The 27303-nt window shown below is 43.7% G+C and overlaps 1 protein-coding gene across 1 annotated transcript in view; it reads right to left on the reverse strand.

The window, feature by feature from the left end:
- Positions 1-27303, reverse strand: part of LOC112080646 (X-linked interleukin-1 receptor accessory protein-like 2) — a 387439-nt gene that overhangs the window by 191879 nt on the left and 168257 nt on the right. Inside the window, exons 2-4 of the mRNA XM_024146493.1 lie at positions 16072-16345; positions 1236-1422; positions 855-1008 (exon numbers count right to left, since the gene is read on the reverse strand). Of these exons, the coding sequence (XP_024002261.1) occupies positions 855-1008; positions 1236-1422; positions 16072-16345 (615 nt within the window). The remainder of the gene's footprint in view (positions 1-854; positions 1009-1235; positions 1423-16071; positions 16346-27303) is intronic.

Below are 27303 nucleotides of genomic sequence, written 5' to 3' on the forward strand. Positions count from 1 at the left end.
ACCTCTTCAAAGAGTATCTTAAATAAATGGTTATAGGACTGTCTATCATTCTGTATGGTCTAGTATAGGCTACTATCTGTTTCAGTTCCATTTCTGGAACGGTTGTGTGTAGTTTCCATGTGTTTATGTCCTGTTTATAGAGTAGCTAGAGTCAGACTCAGAGAGAGCTGCCTGCCTATTGCAGTCCTGAGGCTCCAGCGGATTGGCTCTGTTTCAGAGTGGGGCTAGGCAGGCAGGCAGGGTGAATGAGCTTGGGGGTTGATTTCACACTGCAGTTGGCAGCTGCTTTTCCTGCAGTCGGGACCCAGCACACACCCCAAGGGTCAGACTCACTGGCCTGGAATCCCAGGCTGCCTGACTGCCTGCTGCATGACAGAGGCAGCGGAGGAGGCACAAGCCCAGAATGTGAATAAATAAATCCATCTCACGTCACAGTGGATGCCAGCGTTTACACTGAGGGCTGATGCATCACAGATACACAGTGATACCCCACTATGCTACGGTGATAAATGGTGTGTCTCCGCAGTGCATCCGGCTGAGTGTTTTATCACTGAACTACCAAACCTTGAGAGGAAGGGACTTCAGAATATTAAGTGTAAGAGTGCAAAAGTTAAACCTTTCCGCTCACTGCAGCTGATTTCAGATGCAAATCGTGGCCAGCTGTCAAACTGTTTTTGGAACTGTGCACATACAATACACACATGCACATAACAATATACAACACATTCACACTGTAACCAGACACACCCAAACACGCACGCACACAAACACACCCACGCACACACACGCATTACGCACACACACACACACACCCAAACACACACGCACACACACACACGACATGGGGGGCTTACCTGTGACTTTGAGCTCCGTGGTCCTCCTCACCACCCGGCTGCCATACTTGAGCTCACAGGTGTAGTTTCCGCCGTCGTCCTCCTGCACCTCAGGAAACCAGATGTTGGTGATGTTCACCATGATGGAGCTCCGCCACGTCCTCTTCTCACACTCCTAGACAGACAGGTCACATTAACATCACACCATCACCACAGTGTTATACCGCGTCAGTTTCATCTTGTTCCATATCTTTTGATCCAACTCACAGTCATTAACTACCGATTCACGATGTTACGTTTAATTACGTTTATTTAGATACCCATTAGTGGATCAGGGCTAATCTTCTTGGGTTCATACACAAAGACTATACAACGTTTCTGAGAATAAGAGTGATTCGTTACCTTATACCAGGTCATCTGGGGCTGCTTGTAAGGGGCGAGGTAATCCTCGATGTCTGGGCAGTTGATCATCTTGCTCTTAGTGATCTCGGCTTTCTCCAGGTGRCGTATTTTACTGTTGAAGCACAGGCCCTCGTCGTTCTCCTCYACCGCCAAGGACATGGACACCTTCATGCAGTAGGTGGAGTTTCTGCAGGCAGGGAACACAACACAGGAGGCTTTATGTTTCCCCAAGTTCACCTCTAGCCACAGTTATCACAACACACAAAAGCACACATCGATTTCTCCACGGGGTTTCATCTGTGAACTAGCAGAGCTCTTAAACACTGCCATTCATTTCATCAATGCCTCCCTGCCTGCCTGTGATGATGTAAAGTGGGGCAACTTTTTACTTTTTTTTTTGCCAACAACATCAAGAACAATAGGCAGTTTGACATGGAGGATATCGGAATGGAATATTTCTAAATGCTTCAATTAGTAAAGAGATGCGGCTCCCCCTGAAGTGGCAGGAGCACATACTGTATGGGGAATGAATTTGCATATCATTGCACTAGGCAGGCACCAGTGAGAAGTACAAGTCTCCTTCAGGAGGCCTGTGTCAGGGCACATGACCCCTAGCTCAACACATAGCTACTGCCATGGCTACTACACTAGGTTCCCATTGAAAATGCATGAGGGCTTTCAAGCATGGGATTGCCCTCCAGTGGCATTGTGTGTCAGCCTCTCAAACACTAAGGCCCCTGAACTTCCGCTAGCAAGTTCAGCCTGTTTAATGCCAAGATTTTACTTTTCAGCATGAAACATTTAGCTGGTTTTAGACTTGGACATCAGGCAGGTTGTGTATGTGACTGGGTGTGTGTGTGTGTGTGTGTGTGTGTGTGTGTGTGTGTGTGTGTGTGTGTGTGTGTGTGTGTGTGTGTGTGTGTGTGTGTGTGTGTGTGTGTTGTGGTGGTGTGTGTGTGTGTGTGTGTGGTGTGTGTGTGTGTGTGTGTGTGTGCGTGTGTGTGTGTGTGTATTGAGAGAGGTGGCCTGACATGTCTGCTATGTGTGTGTGTGTGTGTGTTGTGTGTGTGTGGTGTGTGTGTGTGTGTGGTGTGTGTGTGTGTGTGTGTGTGTGTGTGTGTGTGTGTGTGTGTGCGTGCGTAGAATGCCTAGTTTCAGGCAACAGAGATAGAGTATAGCTGTTCTGGGCTACTGTATTTATGAACTATGACTAAAAAACTGTTCACAGGGCACTTGCTGTGTCTGGTGACAACGGTCTCATATTGTGACGAATAAAAAGACAAACAACAACAGACAAACAGGGGACAGATGTGTGAAGTCACTCAGGACAAATGAGGATCTGTTACTGACAATTAGCCCAGTTAATCACGCTGCATAACTATTGTGCTATCCTGATAAGACTGCTTCCACTTCATGAATAATTAATCTCTCACTCCTGCCATTACTCTCAAGCAGCCTTGGCTACACCTCACCAGTTGAATTATATGCTTAATAAAAAAGGCATTTCTGTGTGCTCGCGGTTCATGATTACATCTGTTAATGTGATCTTCAATGAATCTAACATGACAACCTTCAAGATGTGGCCCACCCAGGTGGGTCAGTGTCTCATGGGTCAGCGTGCCCGGGCTCTTAGCTTTCTTGAGACATTGAATAAGCATTCTGAACACCCATACGCCTGAATGACTTCGTGCCATGTAATTTCCCCTACACAGGTTTCCGTGTGAGCCATAGTACAGAGAGCCAAACTGTGTAAATGCCCTCTTGGCAGAGGTCAACCGTGCATCTTTCCACTGTAGATCTCAGTAAATGACTGTAACACATGAACGGTGCTAAGTAGTTTCCTATATCGTTGGGGGACTGCTCTGACACCGCAGCCATGGAGGTCAATGCAGAAGCCTTTCATTGCAGTGACCTGACCTTGGCCAGACAGAGAGACAGAGAGCGACTGAGGATCCTCTGCAAGTATGTCACTCATGTTGTTCTGTTTTGCTGCATTTCCTGTTTGTCCTAAGAACCACCTGAGAAAGTGCATAGCCTCAGAACATCTAGAAGAGGCTTGTCTGGGGAGAGCAGTGACACCGTAGCTCCCAGTCCTGGCAGAGGAGACATAGAGTACACAGAACTGCTCTCTGGGGCACCCTGCCACAAGCCCTCCTCTCACACAGGGAGAGGATGAGGAGGAAGTTGGAGATTAAATCATATGATTAATTCACTGGTAATGAACCTCATTCTCTTTCCTTCTTCCACAGCCCTTAGCGTTCATATAACTCTCTCTGTGGAAGATGGGCCTAGGAGGACCCCAGGTCCTAGGAGGACCCCAGGTCCAATTATACTGACTGACAAAGTGTTGCTCTATGAGCTTCATAGAAATTAGCACTGTCTGCCACTATGATTTGACCTGTTTTCATTGTGGATCATCTGCTGAGATGGCCTATACAACAGAGAGCAGCATATTGGCACTCTTGTCTAATACTAATTTGCAATAAATTACATTTCTATGTTTCTCAGTGTCTAACAATTATTTGCTAATTAGGTATTATACAGTGGTTCTTCCTTTAAAAGTTTTGAGTTTATGCCACGACCGTTTGTGGTAGATGGTAGCAGATTGTGGTAAATTACATCATTCTGGCAACAATGGCTGACACTTAAATAACGTGCCATAGAATTCTGCGGCAACCCGCAAGCTGTGCTGCAGTACGCCACAACTTTTAAAGGAAGGACCACTGTATGRATGTGTGCCCGATGCCATCCCTCATCTCTTAATCTTCGCTGGGAGTGCAAAATCAAGTGTGCCTATATGCCAGTGGTCACCAACCTTTTCTGAGTCAAGATCTCTTTCTGAGTCAAAATGCAAGCTGAGATCTACCATTCAGATTGTTTTTTAAACATCTAGGAGATCACAGTCTTCCTTCCAGCTGATGGCAAAACTCAAGTCACACTGCATTATTTCTGCCTCACGTACGAATTCATGTTGTTACTCCTATGACCACAAAAAGTGAAATATTCCTCTATTAAAAACTACATTCAGCTAATAATAATAACAGAAGCTTATTGGAACACTATGCAATACTCATTAATTGCAGCTGCAGTGCTGGTTGTATCGTGAGTGGAAGTAGGGAGAACGTGCATTTGATGGTTTATAAAAGTGTTGAACAAAGTGTTGACAGTGCTGAATAACAACTTAAACATGAACTTTGTCACGCCCTGATCTGTTTCACCTGTCCTTGTGATTATCTCCACCCCCTCCAGGTGTCGCTTGTTTTCCCCAGTGTATTTATCCCTGTGTTTCCTGTCTCTCTGTGCCAGTGTATTTATCCCTGTGTTTCCTGTCTCTCTGTGMCAGTTTGTCTTGTATGTTCCAAGTCAACCAGTGGTTTATCCCATTCTCCTGCCTTTGCTATTCTCCTTTTTCCAGTCCTCCCAGTTTTGACCCTTGCCTGTTTCTGGACTCTGTACCCACCTGCCTGACCATTTCTGCCTGCCTTGACCTCGAGCCTGTCTGCCACTCTGTACCTCCTGGACTCTGATCTGGTTTTGACCTTTTGGCTGTCCACGACCATTCTCTTGCCTACTCCTTTTTGGATTATTAAACATCTTAGACTCCAACCATCTGCCTCCTGTGTCTGCATCTGGGTCTCGCCTCGTGTCATGATAAAAACAGTAGCTCTGTATTTGTTAAGTCTCTCTCTAGTCATGGTTTTAACTGCTGTGTGTTCAAAGCTTATTTTTTACAGTCTATGGCTCAAGGAAACCACAGAGGAAACTGTGCAGACACGGTGATCTGAGCTATCTGATTGGCCAGCTGTAGGCCTATGGGTGCACTTGCTTTGCTCTCTGGGCCTGCCGGGTAGTTGGAGTTCTACCTTCAGACAGATGAAATGGTTCAAAATAGGAACACTTTTCATTCCAGGCACTAGGACTGCTGAATCACCAGCGCGAAACATAAAAAAGACTTTATCGTTCGTTTTTTTAAAGAAATGTTTGGTGATTGACGAGGAATGCCTTGGATTGGTGATCATTGCTATAGGCTAATAGTGTGGTCTCAATCGAATGATACATAATTTATTTCAATAATGTTTCTTGACCATGAAGAAGCTATTTATAAGAGTTATTGACCTCACAATATTAGCCAGATTCGAGTAACTTCCATTGTGGTGTTGAAACTTGAAGCACAGTCAATCAGAAATGGACAGCTCATGGTGCTGAAAGAAGGCAAATTCAAGTAGACATAGTTCCTTTAGACCATACATATTTTAATTTGACTTTACTAACAACCAGAGGGCTGAGTGTTGGAGCCTATTTCTTCCTATTTAAGAAATAAGAGGTCTGGCAGACCAAATTAGCCTATAGGCTGCTATCCATAGATTTGTTGGCCAATTCCTCCACCCACCATGAACTCTTTAAATAGCTGACCTCCGTGTCAGTGAACTGCTGGGTGTGTTAAATTAAAACAAGGACTCAAATTGAGGGGGTATGTGAGGATATGACATATGCCTTATGTTAAAGAAAATGGCAAAAAGCAGGCCTAGCCCTCTTTAGCTTAAGGTATTGAAGAAAATTAAAAGGATCAAATTATAAGAAGTGATTTATAATGGCGCTTCGGTCCTTTAACGTTTAGAGGCTGACCTACAACCTTCAATACCCGAGGAGACAAAAATGGACTTAATTTAATTTTGTCTCTATCATTTCTGTGATACAGAAGATGTTTTAAACCCAGACAGCTTTTAGGGAAACATTTGTGACCCACTGGGCACAGATTTCATTTCAATGTCTATTCCACGTTGGTTCAACATCATTTTATTGGGTTAAGCCACAGAAGAAGAGTAGCAGTAGCTAAAGCTTACATTTTTTTTGCGTCGGTAGGCCTACTCTGTCTGGTGGACAAGTAGGCCTAACTTTTGAAAGTACCATGCTTAGATTCATAATGACATCTCAGATTGAATTATTTACAAATGGACAGTTTCGTTACAAATAAGACATAGTCCTATGTGTTCATCTTATTATAAGGCTCTCTCTCTGTCCATTCTTAGCCTGAAACTTCAGTCATTTGTGTGCTATTAACAAAGATTCTGCTGTCTCCAGTCATGTAAAATGACATAGAACTGCATGAAATGCATTTATAGAAGGCACATTTTTCTCATACCCGCAAATACGATGGTAGATTCATGCAATGCTTTTCCTATAAAGGAGATCTTTCCACCTACAACCTTCTGGCCCGCAGCCCTGTGCACTATCAACAGTTCTACGTTGCCATGTAATGCTTACAGGATGAAGAATCGTTTCTAAAACTGCATTTCTAAGGCTCTGGTCTGTCTAAGAAGTGAGGGTAAACGGCAGACATGTTCTCTGCTATCTACTATGTTTTCATTATTATTTTGGGAATAGGGGAGGGTCACTTGTTTTTTTTCAAGCATTCAGGRAGGGTTTCGTTAACATATAGGGTAGGGCCAACCATTTTTATTTCAGAGGTCAAATTTTCTCCAGGTAAGCCTTTAAAAAAATTACGTACTCTCCCTAATGAGAAGGCACTTGTTCATCTGTGTTAGGTTCTGTATTTATTTTCTTAGTCAACCTTGTGTTCTGTTTCGTTGTGTTCTTGAACGTAGCCATGTTTCTTTGTGTTCTTGAACGTAGCACTGTCTTTCATTTTTGTTCATTGATTTCACCTGTGTTAGTTACTCACCTGGTCTCATCAGCTCCTTATTTAGTTCAGTTCATTATGTTTGTGCCTTTGTGAGGTGTTGTTCATTTTGACTCTACTAAGCCTTTTCCTAGCTTGTTTGTGAGAACCAGTTATAGCCTTCAGTCCTAGTTTTGATTCACCTGCCTGTTTGCCTACCTGTGTATGACCATTGCCTGCCTGTGACCCCAATTCCTGCCTTCTGTGAAGGTGCTCTGCGTGTGAATCTACATGTTTCTCTCCCTGAGCATTCATTACAATCTGTTTGCCAATAAGGAATAAAAGCAATTTATGTAGGTTAGTTTGAAATGGTTGTTGATGTTATTGGCATTAATTGTGATGCAATGCAAAAGATTTATGAGCTTATGAATGGATGTATCAGGTCCCCAGATGCTTTTGCAAGTCCTTCAAAATCTTTGTGGGGGGAATTTCCTACACAATCTCCCTTCCTCGATTGCTCTACTGTCTGAAAAATTACATCAAACTCTTTGAAAGCACCTTAATAAAGATGGATTTCAGCGAGAGAGACAGAGACAATTTTACATGCAACAGTTTAAATCTAAATGTAGGCAAATTCCATTGATTAAAATGGGGGGAGAAATTATTTTTCCACCATTTCTCTGTAAGAGGGAGGAAGAGGAAAATGTAGTCAAGTTTTAAAGAGGAATGCTAAATATTTAAGAGAACATGAGCCCCCAATTTCATTTCAATAGGAACCACTCTAACTGGGAATAAACCACGAAGACCCTACTTCGGGAGCTATTAAACCTCTAGTGTAACTGACCTTTGGAGAAAAAAAGTAACAGACACACACTCTCACTCGCTCTCTCTCGCCCACTCCACATACCAAGAGAAGATCAAACAGACAAAATGTACAAGGAAATTGAAAAAAGAAGGTGTTGAAAAGCAATGGCAAGAAACAGTCAAAGTGTGAAAGAATCCGAGTACCTCATCACTACACAGGATAATGGGGTTTCTGTTGACTCATGGGCCATTGATGAAACTTTCCATATCACTAATCTGCAGGAGTTGGTTCAACCTGGATCAATGGGTTTGTGTGAAGTTCAAGGTTAACTTCTCTAGGATAGGGGGCAGCATTTTCACGTTTGGATGAAAAGCATACCCAAATTCAACTGCCAGCTACTCATCCCCAGAAGATAAGATATGCATATTGTTAGTAGATGTGGATAGAAACCACTCTGAAGTTTCTAAAACTGTTTGAATCATGTCTGTGAGTATAACAGAACTTATTTAGCAGGCGAAACCCAGAGGACAAACCATTCAGATTTCTTTTTTTTGAGGTCACTCTCTTTTCAATGGAGTTTCATTGGGAATACAGATTTCTAATGGACCTTCTTGCAGTTCCTACCGCTTCCACTGGATGTCAACAGTCTTCAGAAATTAGTTGAGGGTTTTTCCTTTGTGTAATGAATAAGTACGGCCATTTTGAATCAGGGTCACTTGAAGTGTCCTGCTAGATAGAGGCGCGTGACCAGAAAGGATGCTACAGATTGTTTTAATTCTGTATTGAACACAGATCAACCCGTCTTCAATTTTATCGATTATTTACGTAAAAAAAAAACTAAAGTTGTATTACAAAAGTAGTTTGAAATGTTTTGGCAAAGTTTACAGGTAACTTTTGAGATATTTTGTAGTCATGTTTCACGAGTTGGAACCAGTGTTTTTCTGGATCAAACACGCCAAATAAATGGACATTTTGGATATATATCGACGGAATTAATCGAACAAAAGGACCATTTGTGATGTTTATGGGACATATTGGAGTGCCAACAACAGAAGTTCGTCAAAGGTAAGGCATGAATTATATTTGTATTTCTGCGTTTTGTGTCGCGCCTGCAGGGTTGAAATATGCTTATCTCTCTTTGTTTACAATGGTGCTAACTCAGATAATAGCATCGTTTGCTTTCGCCGAAAATCCTATTTGAATTCTGACATGTTGGCTGGATTCACAACCAGTGTAGCTTTAATTTGGTATCTTTCATGTGTGATTTAATGAAAGTTAGATTTTTATAGTAATTTTTATAGTAATTAATTTGAATTTGGCACTCTGCATTTTCTCTGGCTTTTTGCCAAGTGAGACAGTAGCGTCCCACCTAAACTCAGATTTTTGGATATAAATATGAACTTTACTGAACAAAACATATATGTATTGTGTAACATGAAGTCCTATGAGTGTCATCTGATGAAGATTATCAAAGGTTAGTGATTAATTTTATCTATATTTCTGCTTTTTGTTACTCCTCTCTTTGGCTGGAAAAATGGCTGTGTTTTTCTGTGGCTATGTACTGACCTAACATAATCGTTTGGTGTGCTTTCGCCGTAAATCCTTTTAAAAATCAGACATGTTGGCTGGATTCACAACAAGTGTAGCTTTAATTTGGTGTCTTTCATGTGTGATTTCATGAAAGTTARATTTTTATCGTAATATATTTTTACTGGCTTTTGGCCAAGTGGGACTGATTCTGGGAATCCAGTTCCTGGGGCCTCATTTATCAATATTGCGTGTAAACTATTCTAAGATACTCTTTACGAAAGGAATTTTGAATGTTTGTACTCATAGAAAAAGTGTGATTTATCAAACAATCCTACAAACGTCATAATAATTGATAAATACCAATTGTTCTCAGCCTCAGTGCTCGGGCACAACCTCTTCTATTTGCATTTTGAAACCTAATTAACCATACACTGTATGGTCAAAATCATCCCTTCAAAGCCCGCTGGGAATATACAGTGCCTTCAGACCCCTTGACTTTTTCCACATTTTGTTACATTACAGCCTTAGTCTAAAATTGTTTACAAAAACAGGGTTTCAGACATGTTTGCCAATATTTTATAAAAAATAAACTGAAACATCACATATACATAAGTATTCAGACCCTTTACTCAGTACTTTGTTGAAGCATCTTTGGCAGCGACTACAGCCTCGAATCTAATTGGGTATGACTCTACAAGCTTGGCACACTTGTATTTGGGGAGTTTCTCCCATTCTTCTCTGAAGATCCTCCCAAACTCTGTACAGCTATTTTTAAAGACTTGTCCTGAAGGCACTCCTGCGTTGTCTTGGCTGTGTGCTTAGGGTCATTGTCCTGTTGGAAAGTGAACCTTCGCCCCAATCTGAGGTCCTGAGCACTCTTGAGCAGGTTTTCATCAAGGATCTCTTTGTACTTGGCTCCGTTCATGTTTGCCTCGATCCTGACTAGTCTCCCAGTCCCTGCTGTTGGAAAACATCCCCACAGCATGATGCTGTCAGCACCATGCTTCACCGTAGGGATGGTGCCAGGTTTCCTCCAGACGTGACGCTTGGCATTCAGGCCAAAGAGTTAAATCTTGGTTTCATCAGACCAGAGAATCTTGTTTCTCATGGTCTGAGAGTCTTGGCAACTCCAAGCGGGCTGTCATGTGCCTCTTACTGAGGAGTAGCTTCCGTCTGGCCACTCTACCATAAAGGCCTGATTGGTGGAGTGGTGCAGAGATGGTTGTCCTTCTGGAAGATTCTCCCATCTCCACAGAGGAACTCAAGAACTCTGTTAGARTGACCATCAGGTTCTTGGTAACCTCCCTGACCATGGTCCTTTCCCCACGATTGTTCAGTTTGGCCGGGCGGCCAGCTCTAGATTTTCCAAACGTTCCATTTAAAAATGATGGAGGCCACTGTGTTCTTGGGGTCCTTCAATGCTGCAGACATTTTTCGGTACCCTTACACAGATCTGTGCCTCAACACAATCCTGTCTTGGAGCTCTATAGACCGTTCCTTCGACCTCATGGCTTGGTTTTTGCTCTGACATGCACTAGTTCATAAAAAAAGTATTTTCCGAGACTGAAATAGAGGAGCTAGAGATTGAATACAACCAAAAGGTTTTATTTGGCTCGCTCCGTTGACGCTTGACCAGTAAAAATAAAAACATAGCTACAAAGAGTGGACCATTAGGACAATTCAAGTTGCTTTAGCAATGGCAAATATACTTCAAATGAGTAGGCAACTCACCAATAAGCCATCCATCCTCAACAGCTCCCTCCTGTAGGAGTATAGGCCAACATTGCTGTTCTGTGAGTCGTGCATTCCACCTGGCCACCAACCTATCACCTGCACATTAAGAGTGGAAATATTTTCTGTCCACATAGTTTAACTTGTTTTGGGATTGTGCTTTTATGGCGATGTGTCTGTCGTCTACTGCTCTGTTTGTATTTGGGAGCCCATTGATGGCAAAGAAACCCTCTGGACTTCAACCTGTTGTGCAATGGTATATGGAAATTGTATGTTACATTTTGTTTTGCTGATGATTGCATCCAAATCATTGGCTCATCGAGGGCTGTGAGATGTCGATCAGCAAGCTCCCACTGAAAAGTGGTTGTTGACTGAAACCTGAGGGCGGATAGCACTTGGATGTGCACCGGAATGGCATGTGTTTGCCTTTCTAAAGCAGGTCTTAAATCCTCATGGGAAATGATATCTGATGAGCCAATCTGTACTTTCTGCAAAAAAACTCCTACCAATCTTCCAAAAGAGCAATATTAGCCTCTCATTCGATTTCCCATTTTCTCAGACTTTTATAGTATTTCAACAACGGTTTCACTTTCACACGTACCTCTAATTTAACAAATTACTGTACTTTATATGGATTATTATCATAACAAATGCACTGTAGTGGTCAAATGATACAGTATGTCAGTCAATATATGTTGCATGAATTCACAATAGAAATACAATGAAATTGAAAACTGATTAAATTATCACTCTCACAGTTTCAAAATACACTGAGTATACAAAACATTAGGAACATGTTTGCACCCCCTTTTCCCCTCAGAACAGCCTCAAGTCGTCAGGGCATAGACTCTACAAGGTGTCGGAAGCGTTCCACAGGCATGATGGCCCATGTTGACAACAATGCTTCCCACAGTATCAAGTTGGGTGGTAGTGGATCTCTACTCCGAATAGCTTGTTTCATCATGAATTGAGATCTGGTGACTGGGCAGGCCACTGCAGTAAGCTGAATTTACTGTCATGTTCCTGGAACCATTGTGGCATTATCCTGCTGAAAAAATCAATTCGCAGATGGATACACTGCTGCCATGAAGGGATGCACCTGATTGGCAATGCTGTTCAGAAATCCTGTGGCATTCAAACGTTGCTCCACTTTTATCAAGGGACCCAATGTCTGGCCATGAAAACACACCCCACATCATCACACCACCACCATCAGCGTGATATGTTGACACGCGGCATGATGGATGCATGTACTCGTGGTTTTTTCCATACTCTAGTCCTCCCATCAGTGTGAAACAGCAGAAACGGCAATTCATCAGACCAGGCAATGTTTTTCCAATTCTCCAGTCCAGTGTTCTGTTCCTTAGCCAACTGCAACCACAGTTTCTTGTTGCTCGCTAAAAGAAGAGGAACTCCGTAAGGTTGTCGGCTGCCATACCTCATTCGTGTCAAGGTACGACGAGCTTTGCATTATTTTATGGGTCTTTGGGCACCAATGTTGTACTGGACTGTCAGTTCACTAACTGTAGCCCGTCTGTTGCTCTGCACAATTTGTGTCAGCCTTCTTTGTCCTCTTTCATCAATGACTCGTTTTCGATCACTGGTCTGCCGTTGGCTGGATGTCCATTGGGTGGTGGACCATTCTTGATACACACAGGAATCTGTTGATCGTGAAAAACCCAGCAGCATTGCAGTTCTTGACACACTACCATACCCAGTTCAAAGGCATTTAAAACTTTTGTCTTGCCCATTCACCCTCTGAATGGCACGCATACACAATCCATGTCTCAATTGTCTCAAGGCTTAAAAATCCTTCATTAACCTGTCTCCTCCCCTTCATATACACTTATTGAAGTGGATTTAACAGGTGACATCAATAAGGATCATAGCTTTCAGATGCTATATGATGTTCTGCAAGTGAGGTGCTTACAAATTAACATCTCATAGCTACGCTGCCTAGCTGCCTGTCTGTCTGTGGGTCTGATAACTAACTGGTTTGATCTATCAATAATACGGTCTCAGAAGGTATTTTTATTTGGTTTGGATAGATTTTTCCTAAAAGACTGTCTACCCTCTAACACAGCCTCATATGGTGAAGCTTCACATTACAAAATGATTACAGCTCGTCTAGTAGAACACAGCCTCATATGGTGAAGCTTCACATTACAAAATGATTACAGCTCGTCTAGTAGAACACAGCCTCATATGGTGAGCTTCACATTACAAAATGATTACACCTCGTCTAGTAGAACACAGCCTCATATGGTGAAGCTTCACATTACAAAATGATTACACCTCGTCTAGTAGAACACATTTAATTTAAGTCATTTAGCAGACGCTCTTATCCAGAGCGACTTACAAATTGGAAAGTTCATACATATTCATCCTGGTCCCCCGTGGGGAATGAACCCACACCCTGGCGTTGCAAGCACCATGCTCTACCAACTGAGCCACACGGGGAAGGCTCATATGGTGAGCTTCACATACAAAATGATTAACCTCGTCTAGTAGAAACACCAGCCTCATATGGTGAAGCTTCACATTACAAAATGATTACACCTCGTCTAGTAGAACACAGCATTTTAACAATGATTGTTTAAGTCTAGACCCGTTGTAATGTATTTACTGAAAACAATTTTATCCACTGGTTGGTAAGTTACCCATAGATTTGTCTTTGATGTGATTCTATGAAAGCCAGACAGATCACTCTCCCTCCCCTCTTTGTAGACATTTATAACAATAGTCTCTGCCCAAGTAAATATACATGTGGTTTTGAGAGAGTTTAAAAGTTGATTTATGTCAAAGCTGAAGCTTGAGCATTTAATATTTGAATTGAACTGGCAAGCGTGGTAGCGTAGATTCAGACAGTGTCAAAGAACAGACTGGCTTCTCTGTCTCTAACGGGCTTCTGCATGGACAGATGAATAGAAAGGTGAAAAACCTGGACCGCTTTGAAAGAAAAGGTCTGTGACATCCGGGCGGTTGGAGAGAGAACAATTATCTTATGAGGGGAGAAAAAGACAGGTGGCACATATTACTTTACAGGCCTCTGGGGGATAGCCTACCTCAGATAATGTACTGCATACGTGTTGTATAAGAGGCATCCCTCAGACTTTGGGAACATGTGTTGTATTTCTCCTCGGCATAAAGTTATTGAACAAAGCTAAGCGTGTGTCCATTGTTTGGGGGAAGGTGTGAAATGCCTCTCCCTCCATCAGTGCTGTGATGTGGGAGGTTCGTCTAGCCTCACTGGAGAGAATGAGAAATAAAGGTGTGGTGAATCTGTCTCTCGAGGCGCATTAGCCGGGCAGATTGCATCGACTCGTTGGCTACAGCTTAACATGTCATGCTGGTGCTGTGAGATTCTCTGGCATTCAGGCATGATTAGTCACTGTTCATGTTGCAATAAAACAGGACATCGCCTGGTACCCCATATAACTGCCATAAAGGCCTCAATGGCAGGGCTAGTGTGTGTTTGTGTGTGTGTATCTGTGTATGTGTTTGTGTGTTTGAAGATGTCTGTTTTATTCCAAGTGGTCTGCGTAGGGGGCCTGAGCCAGACACAGAACATTATCCCTCCTGCGGTCAGTAGACCCTATGAGAAAATACATTCCTTCATTCCAGAGCCACCCTGTCATTTCAGAGCCACCCTGTCATTTCAGACACAGCAGCATCTGCCAATGTCATTTTCCAGCAATTGTCTCTCAGAAGACTATAGATTCCTACCTTTAGATTCAGAACTGGGTGCTGCCAGCCTTTCTTCCTCTGTGCTGATTGTAGTTTTGTATCATTATTAGGAGTTTCAGTATTCTGGGGTTTAATTAAAGAAGCAGCTTGGGGATCTACAGAAACCCAAAACACCACTTATTTGGATTTCTGTTCCTTTGGTTTCAGGGATCAAGAGTCACCATTAATGGAAACTAAAGCGTGAAAACAGGACTTGTATCCTCTTTTCACCTTTAACGTCTTTGACAGACAATTAATTGAGTTTGGAGGATATTGAGAATACTTCATAAAGATACATCACTGGATACAGTATCTTATATTCAATAACACATTTCACAGGGCTACATGCCACTTCAATTTCCAGTATTGTTTTTTCTTCTCCTTCCAAACGATCTGTCGTTTGGAAGGAGGCAAAAGAAGGCAAAAGAATAAGGCTCAGCTTGATGACTCTCTAGCTAGCTAACACATTGGAATGCATTGCGCCTGGCTGTCTGAGCTGTGGCGGTTGCTATGACCAACTCGGTGGGACAGTAAGTAAAATAAGAAGCGAGATGAAAGTGACAGGATCTTCTCCTAAATAGACTGTTAGCGTAGCATGAGGGGAGTGCAGAGCGAGGAGAAAACACGTATTATTGGCCACGGAGAAGCATCAGCTTTGTTAGAGGGGCTGGATCTTCATCTGAGGAGAGTTTTGCTGAAGCCTCTGTCAGATTGTCTCTATTTTCTATTCACCATTGACTCTCACGGTAAAGTAGCTAGGAACAGTGAAAATATTTTTACTAGATGTTATAAAAACACCTTTTATTTATTCATCAAATGATTTGCAGGTTGTTTGATGTAATAATCCGAGGAGGGAATTCTAGCACAATCCTTCTCGCATAGAACTGACAGGAACATCATGGATTTGATATTAATGATTTTGGCAAAGCCTATTCTTTTGTGGAATGTCAGTTACATGTTCCGCAACACGAGTCAACCACAGTTCAGTGTCAGGGGTGAACTAACCTCGCAAGGCCAGAAATGCATTCCTCCGCGAGGAAACTAAACATAGCATGCGATGTGGATCTCTCCCTCCTCCTTATGCTGTGTGCAATCGCAGGGCTTGCTTGGCTGGCGCGGTGGGTGTGCAACAAGGGGGCTGTTCAGCATCACAATAGACACACTGACTCACCACAGTAGCTTTGGAAAGTAGATGTAAACTAAATGGATAAATTCGGGCCTCTCAAACTACTGTACAATATGTGGGACCACTAGCCAAGATCAGTCATGCATGAACTGTTATCCAATGAAAACTCACTTCCTGAAAATGTGGGCTTTCAATGAGCTGTGAATGACTAAAATAAGCATGGTGCTTGGTTGGGGGTTACTGTAAGAAAAGCTCAACTGTTTGATTCCTCAGAGGCACAGGGACTAAATAAACCCACCTCAGGACGCAGGTGTAGAAGCCGTTGTCCTCCAGCTCAGCTGAGCGGAACCAGATGGAGTCATCCTCCTTGCTGAGCCGATGGCCGGAGAAGATGATAGGCTCTTCAGAGTCCCCTTTGTTTTTGTACCAGATGAGCCGGAGCTTGGCGCTCTGAGTCATGGAGTAGTTGGTCCTGATGTAGCTGTAGAACAGGGCGCACTTCACCCTCACTGGTTCCCCTGCTAGGACCCGGTACCTCTTCAGGTCTACCGACCAATCGATGCAGCCGTCCACTGTGGAGGAGGAAGTAGTACATGGTTAGGGGACTAGTGTAAACAGAGTGGTTGTTGGTGTCATGCAATACTATGCTTGCTAAAACTAGGAACTAAGAGCCTAAACCTCATCCTACAATGCATGGAGCAATGAAAACCCAAATCCACCATAGTCCCTTTGCCCAAGAAAGCGAAGGTAACCTGCCTAAATGATTACTGCCCCGTAGCACTCATGTCGGTAGCCATGAAGTGCTTTGAAAGGCTGGTCATGGCTCACATCAACACCATCATTCCCAGACCCTAGACCCACTCCAATTCGCATACCGCCCCAACATATCCATAGATGACGTAATCTCAATCGCACTCCACACTGCCCTTTCCCACCTGGACAAAAGGAACACCTAGTTGAGAATACTATTCATTGACTACAGCTCAGCGTTCAACACCATAGTGCCCTCCAAGCTCATCAGTAAGTTAAGGACCCTGGGACTAAACACCTCCCTCTGAAAACTGGATCCTGGACTTCCTGACCTGCCCCCAGGTGGTAAGGGTAGGCAACAACACGTCTGCCACGCTGATCGTCAACACTGGGGCTCCTCAGGGGTGTGTACTTAGTCCCTCTGTACTCCCTGTTCACCCACGACTGCGTGCAAACACGACTCCAACACCATCATTACGTTTGCTGACGACACAACAGTGGTAGGCCTGATCACCGACAACGATGAGACAGCCTATAGGGAGGAGGTCAGAGAACTGGCAGTGTGATGCCAGGACAACAACCTCTCCCTAATGTGAGCAAGACAAAGGACCTGATCGTGGACTACAAGAAAAAGCGGTCCTGAACAGGCCCCCATTAACATCAATGGGGCTGTAGTGTAACGAGAGTTTCAAGATTCTTGGTGTCCACATCACCAACAAACTATCATGGTCCAAACACACCAAGACAGTCGTGAAGAGGGCACGACAAAACCTTTTCCCCCTCAGGAGACTGAAAAGATTTGGCATGGGTCCCCAGATTCTCAAAAAGTTCTACAGCTGAACCATCGAGAAGCATCCTGACCAGTTGCATCACTGCCTGGTATGGCAACTGCTCGGCATCTGACCGTAAGGAGCTACAGTGGAAGTGCGTACGGCCCAGTACATCACTGGGGCCAAGCTTTCTGCCATCCAGGGCCTATATAATAGGCGGCGTCAGAAAAAAACCCATTACAATTTCAGAGACTCCAGTCACCAAAAGTCACAGACTGTTTTGTCTGCTACTGCACGGCAAGCGGTACCGGAGCGCTAAGTCTAGGACCAAAAGGCTCCTTAACAGCTTCTAACACCCAAGCCATAAGACTGCTGAACAATTAATCACATGGCCACCGGACTATTTACATTGACACCCCTCAATTTGTTTTGTACACTGATGCTACGCACTGTTTATAATTATGCATAGCCACGTCACCCCTACCTACATGTACAAATTACCTCAACTAACCTCAACACACTGACTCGGTACTGGTACCCCCTATATATAGCCTCGTTATTGTTATTTTATTGTGAACTTACTGTTGGTTAAGGCTTGTAAGGTAAGCATTTTACAGTAAGGTCTACACTTGTTGTATCCGGTGCATTGATAAATGAAGTTTGATTTGATTTGATAATAGATCTACAGACAATGGAAGCTACTAGGCCTATACTATGGGGGTCAAATTCAAATGAATCCTAAAGTATTCACACTAGTGCCTTGCAGTAGGATGAAAATCTCATTTCATATTCATCTTCTCCATTTGGATTTTCATTTGCATCCTAAATGGGAGCTCTCTAGCTAGGCTTCAAAGACATTTCAAGTTGTACTCGGTAATTAGCAGCCGCTCTCCTTCTCTCCATTGTCATCCATAGTGAGTAGTGGGGAAAAAGCCACAGGAGCCAGTAATGATGAGCCGTCAAGATTGCCTTAATGCTGGTGAGCTTTGAACCCGTGACACATGTGAAACAGTAAGCGTATGACAGGGAAGAGGCAGAGAAGGTCATAGTCACGATCAGACTAATGCAGGGTATTTAGGATAAACCAGTTAGCAGCTATGGCACTGCTGTTGTAGAAGGCAAAGAATAATTTAGTCTACCATGAACACAGTTAATTGCAAATAATAACTACTTTAAGATGTACTGTATCTCTATGGCCAAAATGACCAGTGAATTGCCTGAAATGGACGCTACTCTTCTCATTGTGTGACTACAGTACAGTAGGATGCTTTGACATTACAAACCAAATGCCCGGTCAGCCAGTTACATGGATGGACAACTCATTGAAGACATGAAGACAGTCTTTTTGTCATCTGTCATAATAGACATTGAGTCAGAGAACATAAATACGGATGTCAACTAGAAGAGAAAAGCTACAGCCCCAATTGCCTACAGAAACACAGTTGCACATCAGTGGAATTACAGACTCCAGTTACATGTCCAGCTCTCTGTGTCCTATAAATATGTTTACATTGAAAAACTGTCCATTGTAATGTGTTGAGGTCTGCCACCAAGACAGATTTACAGTTAAGATTCTATATATTTTGGATAATTATTGTGTCATGCCAGGTTGGAAAATGAATTCCTGACATAGACAGGAAGTAAAAATTGACAAGGGGAATTAACATCCATCAAGTCAGCCTGAGGAGGAGGAGGAGGAGGAGGAGGAGGAGAGGCTCCGAACTGCAGGCTGGAGCCAAGGGGAGGGGTTTACAATGGAAGGTGATGTTCCCTGAGTTTTATTTGTGAGAGCTCAAACGTGTGGAGATGAGATGCAAGAGAAGCAGAAGCGGCACGCATTAGTTCAATCTGCTAGGTAATGTACTGTCTTCAGACAAAAGGCACAGCCAACCCACGCTGAGTGCTCAGTTACAGATGTACATAAACTGGCACTGGAGAAGCAGCCATATGTGCCTGAAGTCACAGCCACAATGCACTTTCTGAATGATTCATTCATTCATTGCCTCCCTGATGTTGCCACTGTGGCAGGGTTGAGGAGGAGCTATTCATTGTGACGATTGAGGCCTAACAACCAGATATATAATTCCAGTCAGCTGCTGCAACAGATCCCATTTGCACAGCGCCACCTATAATATTTGAGTCTGAAAATAACTTAGAAATAAAGTAGTAACCAGGATGTGTGGAAAGTGCAGTGTCATAAAGCAGGCCAATGGTGGAACGGACTGAACTTATGTAATAAACAACCCAATGTCATGAAACTGTCCATTAACTCTCTCACCTTTTCAGAAAAGCCACTGAAAATTGAAAATAGTCTGCTACAATGTACATAAAGGCATCACCATGAAATACACACAGTGTGTCGGCACAAGGGGCTGTATAACCAGTACTGAGGTCTCTAGATGCTGGTCGTCAGCCCTCACAGCTACTAAGCCAAACAGAGAAACCACAATCCATTGTAAAATCCCGTGTAGATCTCAGCACCTGCTTAATAATAATAGCTTGACCTGGCTGCTGCACACTGGCCAAGTGATCATGAAGCAGTATAGCAATTTCAGCCATGACAGCTGAGAGCAGGAAAAAAGTCAACGTCAGAGCTATAGCCCACCAAATATTTTGTGCTGATGTGCAATTTCAGTCCTTGCATTTGATAGTTTGTTTAGGATTTTCTTGAGAAATGTGAATTAAGCTTTTAGTGGACATGTAGCTTTACAAGAGGTATAAAACGGGGGAGCAGGGGTTACAGCCATTTCGATATAAATCTAGAAATGAGTTACACTCCGGCGCAGAAAAAACAATCTTATCAGAGGAAATAAATATGTTATGGCCCCCCCTGTTAGGAGCTGGGAAGTGTGGAGTTATGGCCCTCCTTTATGGAGCTGGAGAAGTGTGGAGGGTTATGGCCCTCCTGTTATGGAGCTGGAGAAGTGGGAGGTTATGGCCCCCTCCTGTTATGGAGCTGAGAAGTGAGGAGGGTTATGGCCCCCTCCTGTTATGGAGCTGGAGAAGTGTGGAGGTATGGCCCCTCCTGTTATGGAGCTGGAGAAGTGTGGAGGGTTATGGCCCCCCTCCTGTTATGGAGCTGGAGAAGTGTGGAGGGTATGGCCCCCTCCTGTTATGGAGCTGGAGAAGTGTGGAGGGTTATGGCCCCCTCCTGTTATGGAGCTGGAGAAGTGGAGGGTTATGGCCCCCTCCTGTTATGAGCTGGAGAAAGTGGGAGGGTGATGCCCCCTCCTGTTATGGAGCTGGAGAAGTGAGGAGGTTTTATGGCCCCTCCTGTTATGGAGCTGGAGAAGTGTGGAGGGTTATGGCCCCCTCCTGTTATGGAAGCTGGAGAAGTGAGGAGGGTTATGGCCCCCTCCTGTTATGGAGCATAAGGAAGGGAGGTTATGGCCCCCCTGTTATGGAGCTGGAGAACGTGAGGAGGGTTATGGCCCCCTCCTGTTATGGAGCTGGAGAAGTAGGAGGGTTATGGCCCCCTCCTGTTATGGAGCTGGAGAAGTGAGGAGGTTATGGCCCCCTCCTGTTATGGAGCTGGTAGAAGTGAGGAGGGTTATGGCCCCTCCTTTAATGGAGCTGGAGAAGTGGGAGGGTTATGGCCCCCTCCTGTTAGGAGCTGGAGAAGTGAGGAGGGTTATGGCCCCTCCTGTTATGGAGCTGGAGAAGTGAGGAGGGTTATGCCCCCTCCTGTATGGAGCTGGAGAAGTGAGGAGAGTTATGGCCCCTCCTGTTATGGAAGCTGGAGAAGTGAGGAGGGTTATGGGCACCTCTGTTTAGGAAGCTGGAAGAAGTGAGCGAGGGTTAGGCCCCTCCTGTTATGGAACCTGGAGAAGGCAGTTTATCAACACACAACTTGTAGGCCCTTTTAAATAAATAGACTTGACCACAGAGGTCCGTCCAGACCACAGAAGGGATTTACATTTATTTGCCATGTCAAACACGTAAATCCTCTGTAAGGTATATTTATTTTGTTTTCCCAGTCTCTCGAATTTGAATATGGCTCATGCACATTATTATACAGCACATCTTACTAATGCAGAGGGACTAATGAGTTAAACAATACCACTGTGTATTGTGTGTAGGAATCTTACATACATATACAGTATATATACAGTATATATATATATATATATACACACACACATTCATGTCTTGATGTAATGATGGACTGTCATTTGTCTTTGTTATTTGAGCTGTTTTTGCCATAATATGGACTTGGTCTTTTACCAAATAGGGATATATTCTGTATACCACCACTACMTTGTCACAACACAACTGCTTGGCTCAAACACATTAAGAAGGTAAGAAATTCCATAAACAAGGCACACCTGTTAATTGAAATGCATTYCAGGTGACTACCTGAAGCTGGTTGAAAGAATGCCAAGCGAGTGCAAAGCTGTCATCAAGGCAAAGGGTGGCTACTTTGAAGAATCTCAAATATAAAAACTACATTTTGATTTGTCTAACACTTTTTTGGTCACGACATCGCTTCGAGGCAAGTAACACTGAAACATGCATGAGCGCATCAGCTGTTCTGGACGACTGTGTGATCCCGCTCTCCGCAGCCGATGTAAGACCTTTAAACAGGTCAGCGTTCACAAGGCCACAGGGCCAGACGGATTACCAGGACGTGTACTCCGAGCATGCGCTGACCAACTGGTGGGTGTCTTCATTTTCAACCTCTCCCTGTCYGAGTCTGTAACACCAACATGTTTYAAGCAGACCACCATAGTCCCTGTGCCCAAGAACACTAAGGTCATCTGCCTAAATGACTTCCGACCTGTAGCACTCACATCTGTAGCCATGAAATGCTTTGAAAGTTTGGTCATGGCTAACATCAACACCATTACCCCAGAAACCCTAAACCCACTCCAATTTGCATACCGCACCCACAGATCCACAGATGATGCAATCTCTATTGCACTCCACACTGCCCTTTCACACCTGGACAAAAGGAACACCTATGTGAGAATGCTATTCATTGAATGCTATTCATCCATTTACAAAATAGCCTCCAACACTACTCAACAAATTGGATGCAGTCTATCACAGTGCCATCCGTTTTGTCAAAAAAGCCCCATATAGTACCCACCACTGCGACCTGTATGCTCTCGTTGGCTGGCCCTCACTTCATACTCGTCGCCAAACCCACTGGCTCCAGGTCATCTACAAGTCTCTGCTAGGTAAAGCCCCCGCCTTATCTCAGCTCATTATCACCATAGCAGCACCCACCCGTAGCACGCGCTCCAGCAGGTATATCTCACTGGTCACCCCCAAAGCCAATTCTTCCTTTGGCCGCCTCTCCTTCCAGTTCTCTGCTGCCAAATGACTGGAACGAACTGCAAAAATCACTAAAGCTGGAGACTCTTACTCCCTCAGTAGCTTTTAAGCACCAGCTGTCAGAGCAGCTCACAGATCACTGCACCTGTACATAGCTCATCTGTAAATAGTCCATCCAATCTATCTCATCCCCATGTTGTATTTATTTATTTATCTTGCTCCTTTGCTCCCCAGTATCTCTACTTGCACATTCATCTTCTGCACATTCTACCATTCCAGTGTTTAATTGCTATATTGTAATTACTTCGCCACCATGGCCTATTTATTGCCTTACCTCTCTTATCCTACCTCGTTTGCACATGCTGTATATAGATTTTTTCTACTGTATTATTGATTGTATGTTTGTCTATTCCATGTGTAACTCTGTTGTTGTATGTGTCGTACTGCTTTGCTTTATCTTGGACAGGTCGCAGTTGCAAATGAGAACTTGTTCTCAACTAACCTACCTGGTTAAATAAAGGTCAAATAAAGGTCATTTTATAAAAAATAAAATWAATAAAATAAAATAAAAAAATTGACTACAGCTCAGAGTTCAACACCATAGTGCCCTCAAAGCTTATCACTAAGCTAAGGACCCTGGGACTAAATATCCTGGACTTCCTGTGGGGCCGCCCCCAGGTATCATCATATCCGCCACGCTGATCCTCAACACGGGGGCCCCTCAGGGGTGCATGCTCAGTCCTCTCCTGTACTTCCTGTTCATTCATGACTGCACGGCCAGGCACGACTCCAACACCATCATTAAGTTTGCTGATGACACAACAGTGGTAGGCCTGATCACCGACAACGATGAGAAAGCCTATAGGGAGGTCAGAGACCTGACCGTGTGGTGCAAGGACAAATCAAATCAAACGTTATTTGCCACATGCACCAAATACAACAAGTGTAGACTTACAAGCCCTTAACCAACAGTCCAGTTCAACATCTCCCTCAATGTGATGAAGACAAAGGAGATGATTGTGGACTACAGGAAAAGGAGGACTGAGCACGCCCCCATTCTCATCGACGGGGCTGTAGTGGAGCAGGTTGAGAGCTTCAAGTTCCTTGGCGTCCACATCACCAACAAACTAACATGGTCCAAGCACACCAAGACAATCGTGAAGAGTGCACGACAAAACATATTCCCCCTCAGGAGACTGAAAAGATATGGCATGGGTCCTCAGATCCTCAAAAGGTTTTACAGCTGCACCATCGAGAGCATCCTGATGGTTTGCATCACTGCCTGGTATGGCAACTGCTCGGCCTCTGACCGCAAGGCACTACAGAGGGTAGTGCGTACGGCCCAGTACATCACCRKGGCCAAGCGTCCTGCCATCCAGGACCTCTATACCAGGCGGTGTCAGAGGAAGGCCCTAAAAATTGTCAAAGACTCCATCCACCGCACGGCAAGCGGTACCTGAGCGCCAGGTCTAGGTCCAAGAGGCTCCTAAATAGCTTCTACCCCCAAACCATAAGACTTCTGAACAGCTAATCAAATCTAGACCTTTCCCCCCCCCCACCACCACGCTGCTGCTACTCTCTGTTATTATCTGTGCATAGCCACTTTAATAACTCTACTTACATGTACATAATTACCTCGACACCGGTGCCCCCCGCACATTGACACATTGACTCTGTACCGGTACACCCTGTATATAACGCCACTATTGTTGTTTACTGCTGCTCTTTAATTATTTGTTATTCTTGTCTCTTACTTTTTTAGGGATTTTCTTAAAACTGCATTGTTGGTTAAGGATATGTCAATTCACTGTCTTTCGGCGCATGTGACAAATAACATTTGAATTGATTTGATGTGATACAATGTCTTAACTAGTTTTGATGTCTTAACTATTATTCTACAATGTAGAAAATAGTAAAAATAAAGAAAAACCCTTGAACGAGTATGTGTGTCCAAACGTTTGACTAGTAATGTATATATAACTTATTACTATACAGAGGGAAAAGGGCTGATCTCTAGCAAATTGTAACATAGCATCCTCAATTAAACAGTGATGTTTACAGTKCCTTTGGAAAGTATTCAACCCACATTTTGTTAGGTTACAGCCTTATTCTAAAAACGTATTAAATTGTTTTTGTTTATCATCAATCTACACACAATACCCCATATTGACAAAGCAAAAACAGGTTTATAGAAATGTTTGCTAATTTATAAAAAAATATACATAAAAAATATCACATTTACGTAAGTATTCAGACACTTTACTCAGTACTTTGTTGAAGTACCTTTGGCAGTGATTACAGTCTCGAGTCTTCTTGGGTATGACGCTACAAGCTTGGCACACCTGTATTTGGGGAGATTCTCCCATTCTTCTCTGCAGATCCTCTCAAGCTCTGTCAGGTTGGACGGTGAGCGTCGCTGCACAGCTATTTTCAGGTCTCTTCAGAGATGTTCGATTGGTTCAAGTCCGGGCTCTGGCTGGGAAGCTCAAGACATTCAGAGACTTGTCCCGAAGCCACTCCTGCATTGTCTTGGCTGTGTGTTTAGGGTCGTTGTCTAGTTGGAAGGTTGAACTGTCGCCCCAGTCTGAGGTCCTGAGCGCTCTGGAGCCGGTTTTCATAAAGGATCTCTCTGTACTTTGCTCTGTTCATCTTTGCATCGATCCTGACGAGTCTCCCAATCCCTGCTGCTGAAAAACATCCTCACAGCATGATGCTGCCACCACCATGCTTCCCCGTAGGGATGGTGCTAGGTTTCCTCCAGACGTGACGCTTGACATTCTTGGTTTCATCAGACTAGAGAATTTTGTTTCTCATGGTCTGAGAGTCTTTAKGTGCCTTTTGGCAAACTCCAAGCGGGGCTGTCATGTGCCTTTTACTGAGGAGTGGCTTCCGTCTGGCGCCACTCTACCATAAAGGCCTGATTGGTGGAGTGCTGCAGAGATTGTAGTCCTTCTGGAAGGTTCTCCCATCTCCACAGAGGAACTCTGGAGCTCTCTCAGAGAGACCATCAGGTTCTTGACCACCTCCCTGACCAAGGTTCCAAACTTCTTCCATTTAAGAATGATGGAGGCCACTCTGTTCTTGGGGACCTTCAATGCTGCAGAAATGTTTTGGTACCCTTCCCCAGATCTGTGCTTTGATATAATCCTGTCTCGGCGCTCTATGGACAATTCCTTCGACCTCAAGGCTTGGTTTTTGCTCTGACATGTAATGTCAACTGAGGGACCTTATATAGACAGGTGTGTGCCTTTCCAAATCATGTCCAATCAATTCAATTTACCACAGGTGGACTCTAAGGTGGACTCATCCCTAGGATGATCAACGGAAACAGGATGCACCTCAGCTCAGTTTCTAGTCTCATAGCAAAGTTTCTGACCTGTTTTGGCTTTNGAAGAGTCTTGGTGGTTCCAAACTTCTTCCATTTAAGAATGATGGAGGCCACTCTGTTCTTGGGGACCTTCAATGCTGCAGAAATGTTTTGGTACTCTTCCCCAGATCTGTGCTTTGATATAATCCTGTCTCGGCGCTCTATGGACAATTCCTTCGACCTCAAGGCTTGGTTTTTGCTCTGACATGCACAATCAACTGTGGGACCTTATATAGACAGGTGTGTGCCTTTCCAAATCATGTCCAATCAATTCAATTTACCACAGGTGGACTCGAAGGTGGACTCATCCCTAGGATGATCAACGGAAACAGGATGCACCTCAGCTCAGTTTCTAGTCTCATAGCAAAGTTTCTGACCTGTTTTGGCTTTGTCATTATAGGGTATTGTGTGTAGATTGCTAAGGATTTTTATTTATTTAATCGATTTTAGAATAAGACTGTAATGTAACAAAATGTTGAAAAAGTCAAGGGGTCTGAATACCTTCTGAAGGCTCTGTATGTGCGGTATACATTTCTCAAATAGATACATACTATAAAAGACGCATTGATCCTTATACATATAAAATATTAAATAGTATTGTAGTACAATACATGAATAACCTACAACCTTAGTATGTGAAGAAAGAAGGACACAGTGTGTCTTGGTCAGGGTGCTAGCTGAGCAGGAGACAAGGAGCCCCAGGGAGATAGTAGGAAGTCAAGGGAGAGAGACAGAAAGACGTCAGAGACAGCAGTACGTCAAGGGTCAGTCGACGAGGGGAGCATCTGGCAGAGAGAGAGTCTTTGTTTACTCAACACAACACTATGACGATCCTGTCCTGCTACAAGCCCTGGATGGAGTGGCTTGAGAGCCCTGATGCTCTTTCAACATCTGGGAGTCAGGCATGAATGTGAGCTTTGTCTGACTGAACATAACATATTGGCAGGTTATGTATTGGCCCACTAGCGAACACGACAGAATTATGTCCATAGAAACAGATGTAAAAAGTTATGTTGTACTCTCTTTTACACTGTATTACACTGTATACAACAATGTTAAATTATTTGCTATGTTACGGTCAATAGGAAAATCAAAAGCCATTCCAATTGTGATTTCTATGTTGATACTAACCCTCTTTGTACATGCCCAAAAGCGTTTTCATTTGAGCTCACCAACAGAAGATGTCTCGAACTAAAGAGGTCTAGAACAGAAGAGGTCTAGAACAGAAGAGTCGTAGAACATAAGAGTTCGAGAACATAAGAGGTCCGAAACATAAAGGTCTCGAACAGAAAGGTCTCGAACAGAAGAGGTCTCGAACAGAAGAAGGTCTCGAACAAGAAGAGGTCTCACGAAGAGTCGAAAAAGA

Source organism: Salvelinus sp. IW2-2015, unplaced genomic scaffold (genome assembly GCF_002910315.2).
Source record: "Salvelinus sp. IW2-2015 unplaced genomic scaffold, ASM291031v2 Un_scaffold16404, whole genome shotgun sequence".
In the NCBI taxonomy this organism is placed as follows: Eukaryota; Metazoa; Chordata; class Actinopteri; order Salmoniformes; family Salmonidae; genus Salvelinus; species Salvelinus sp. IW2-2015.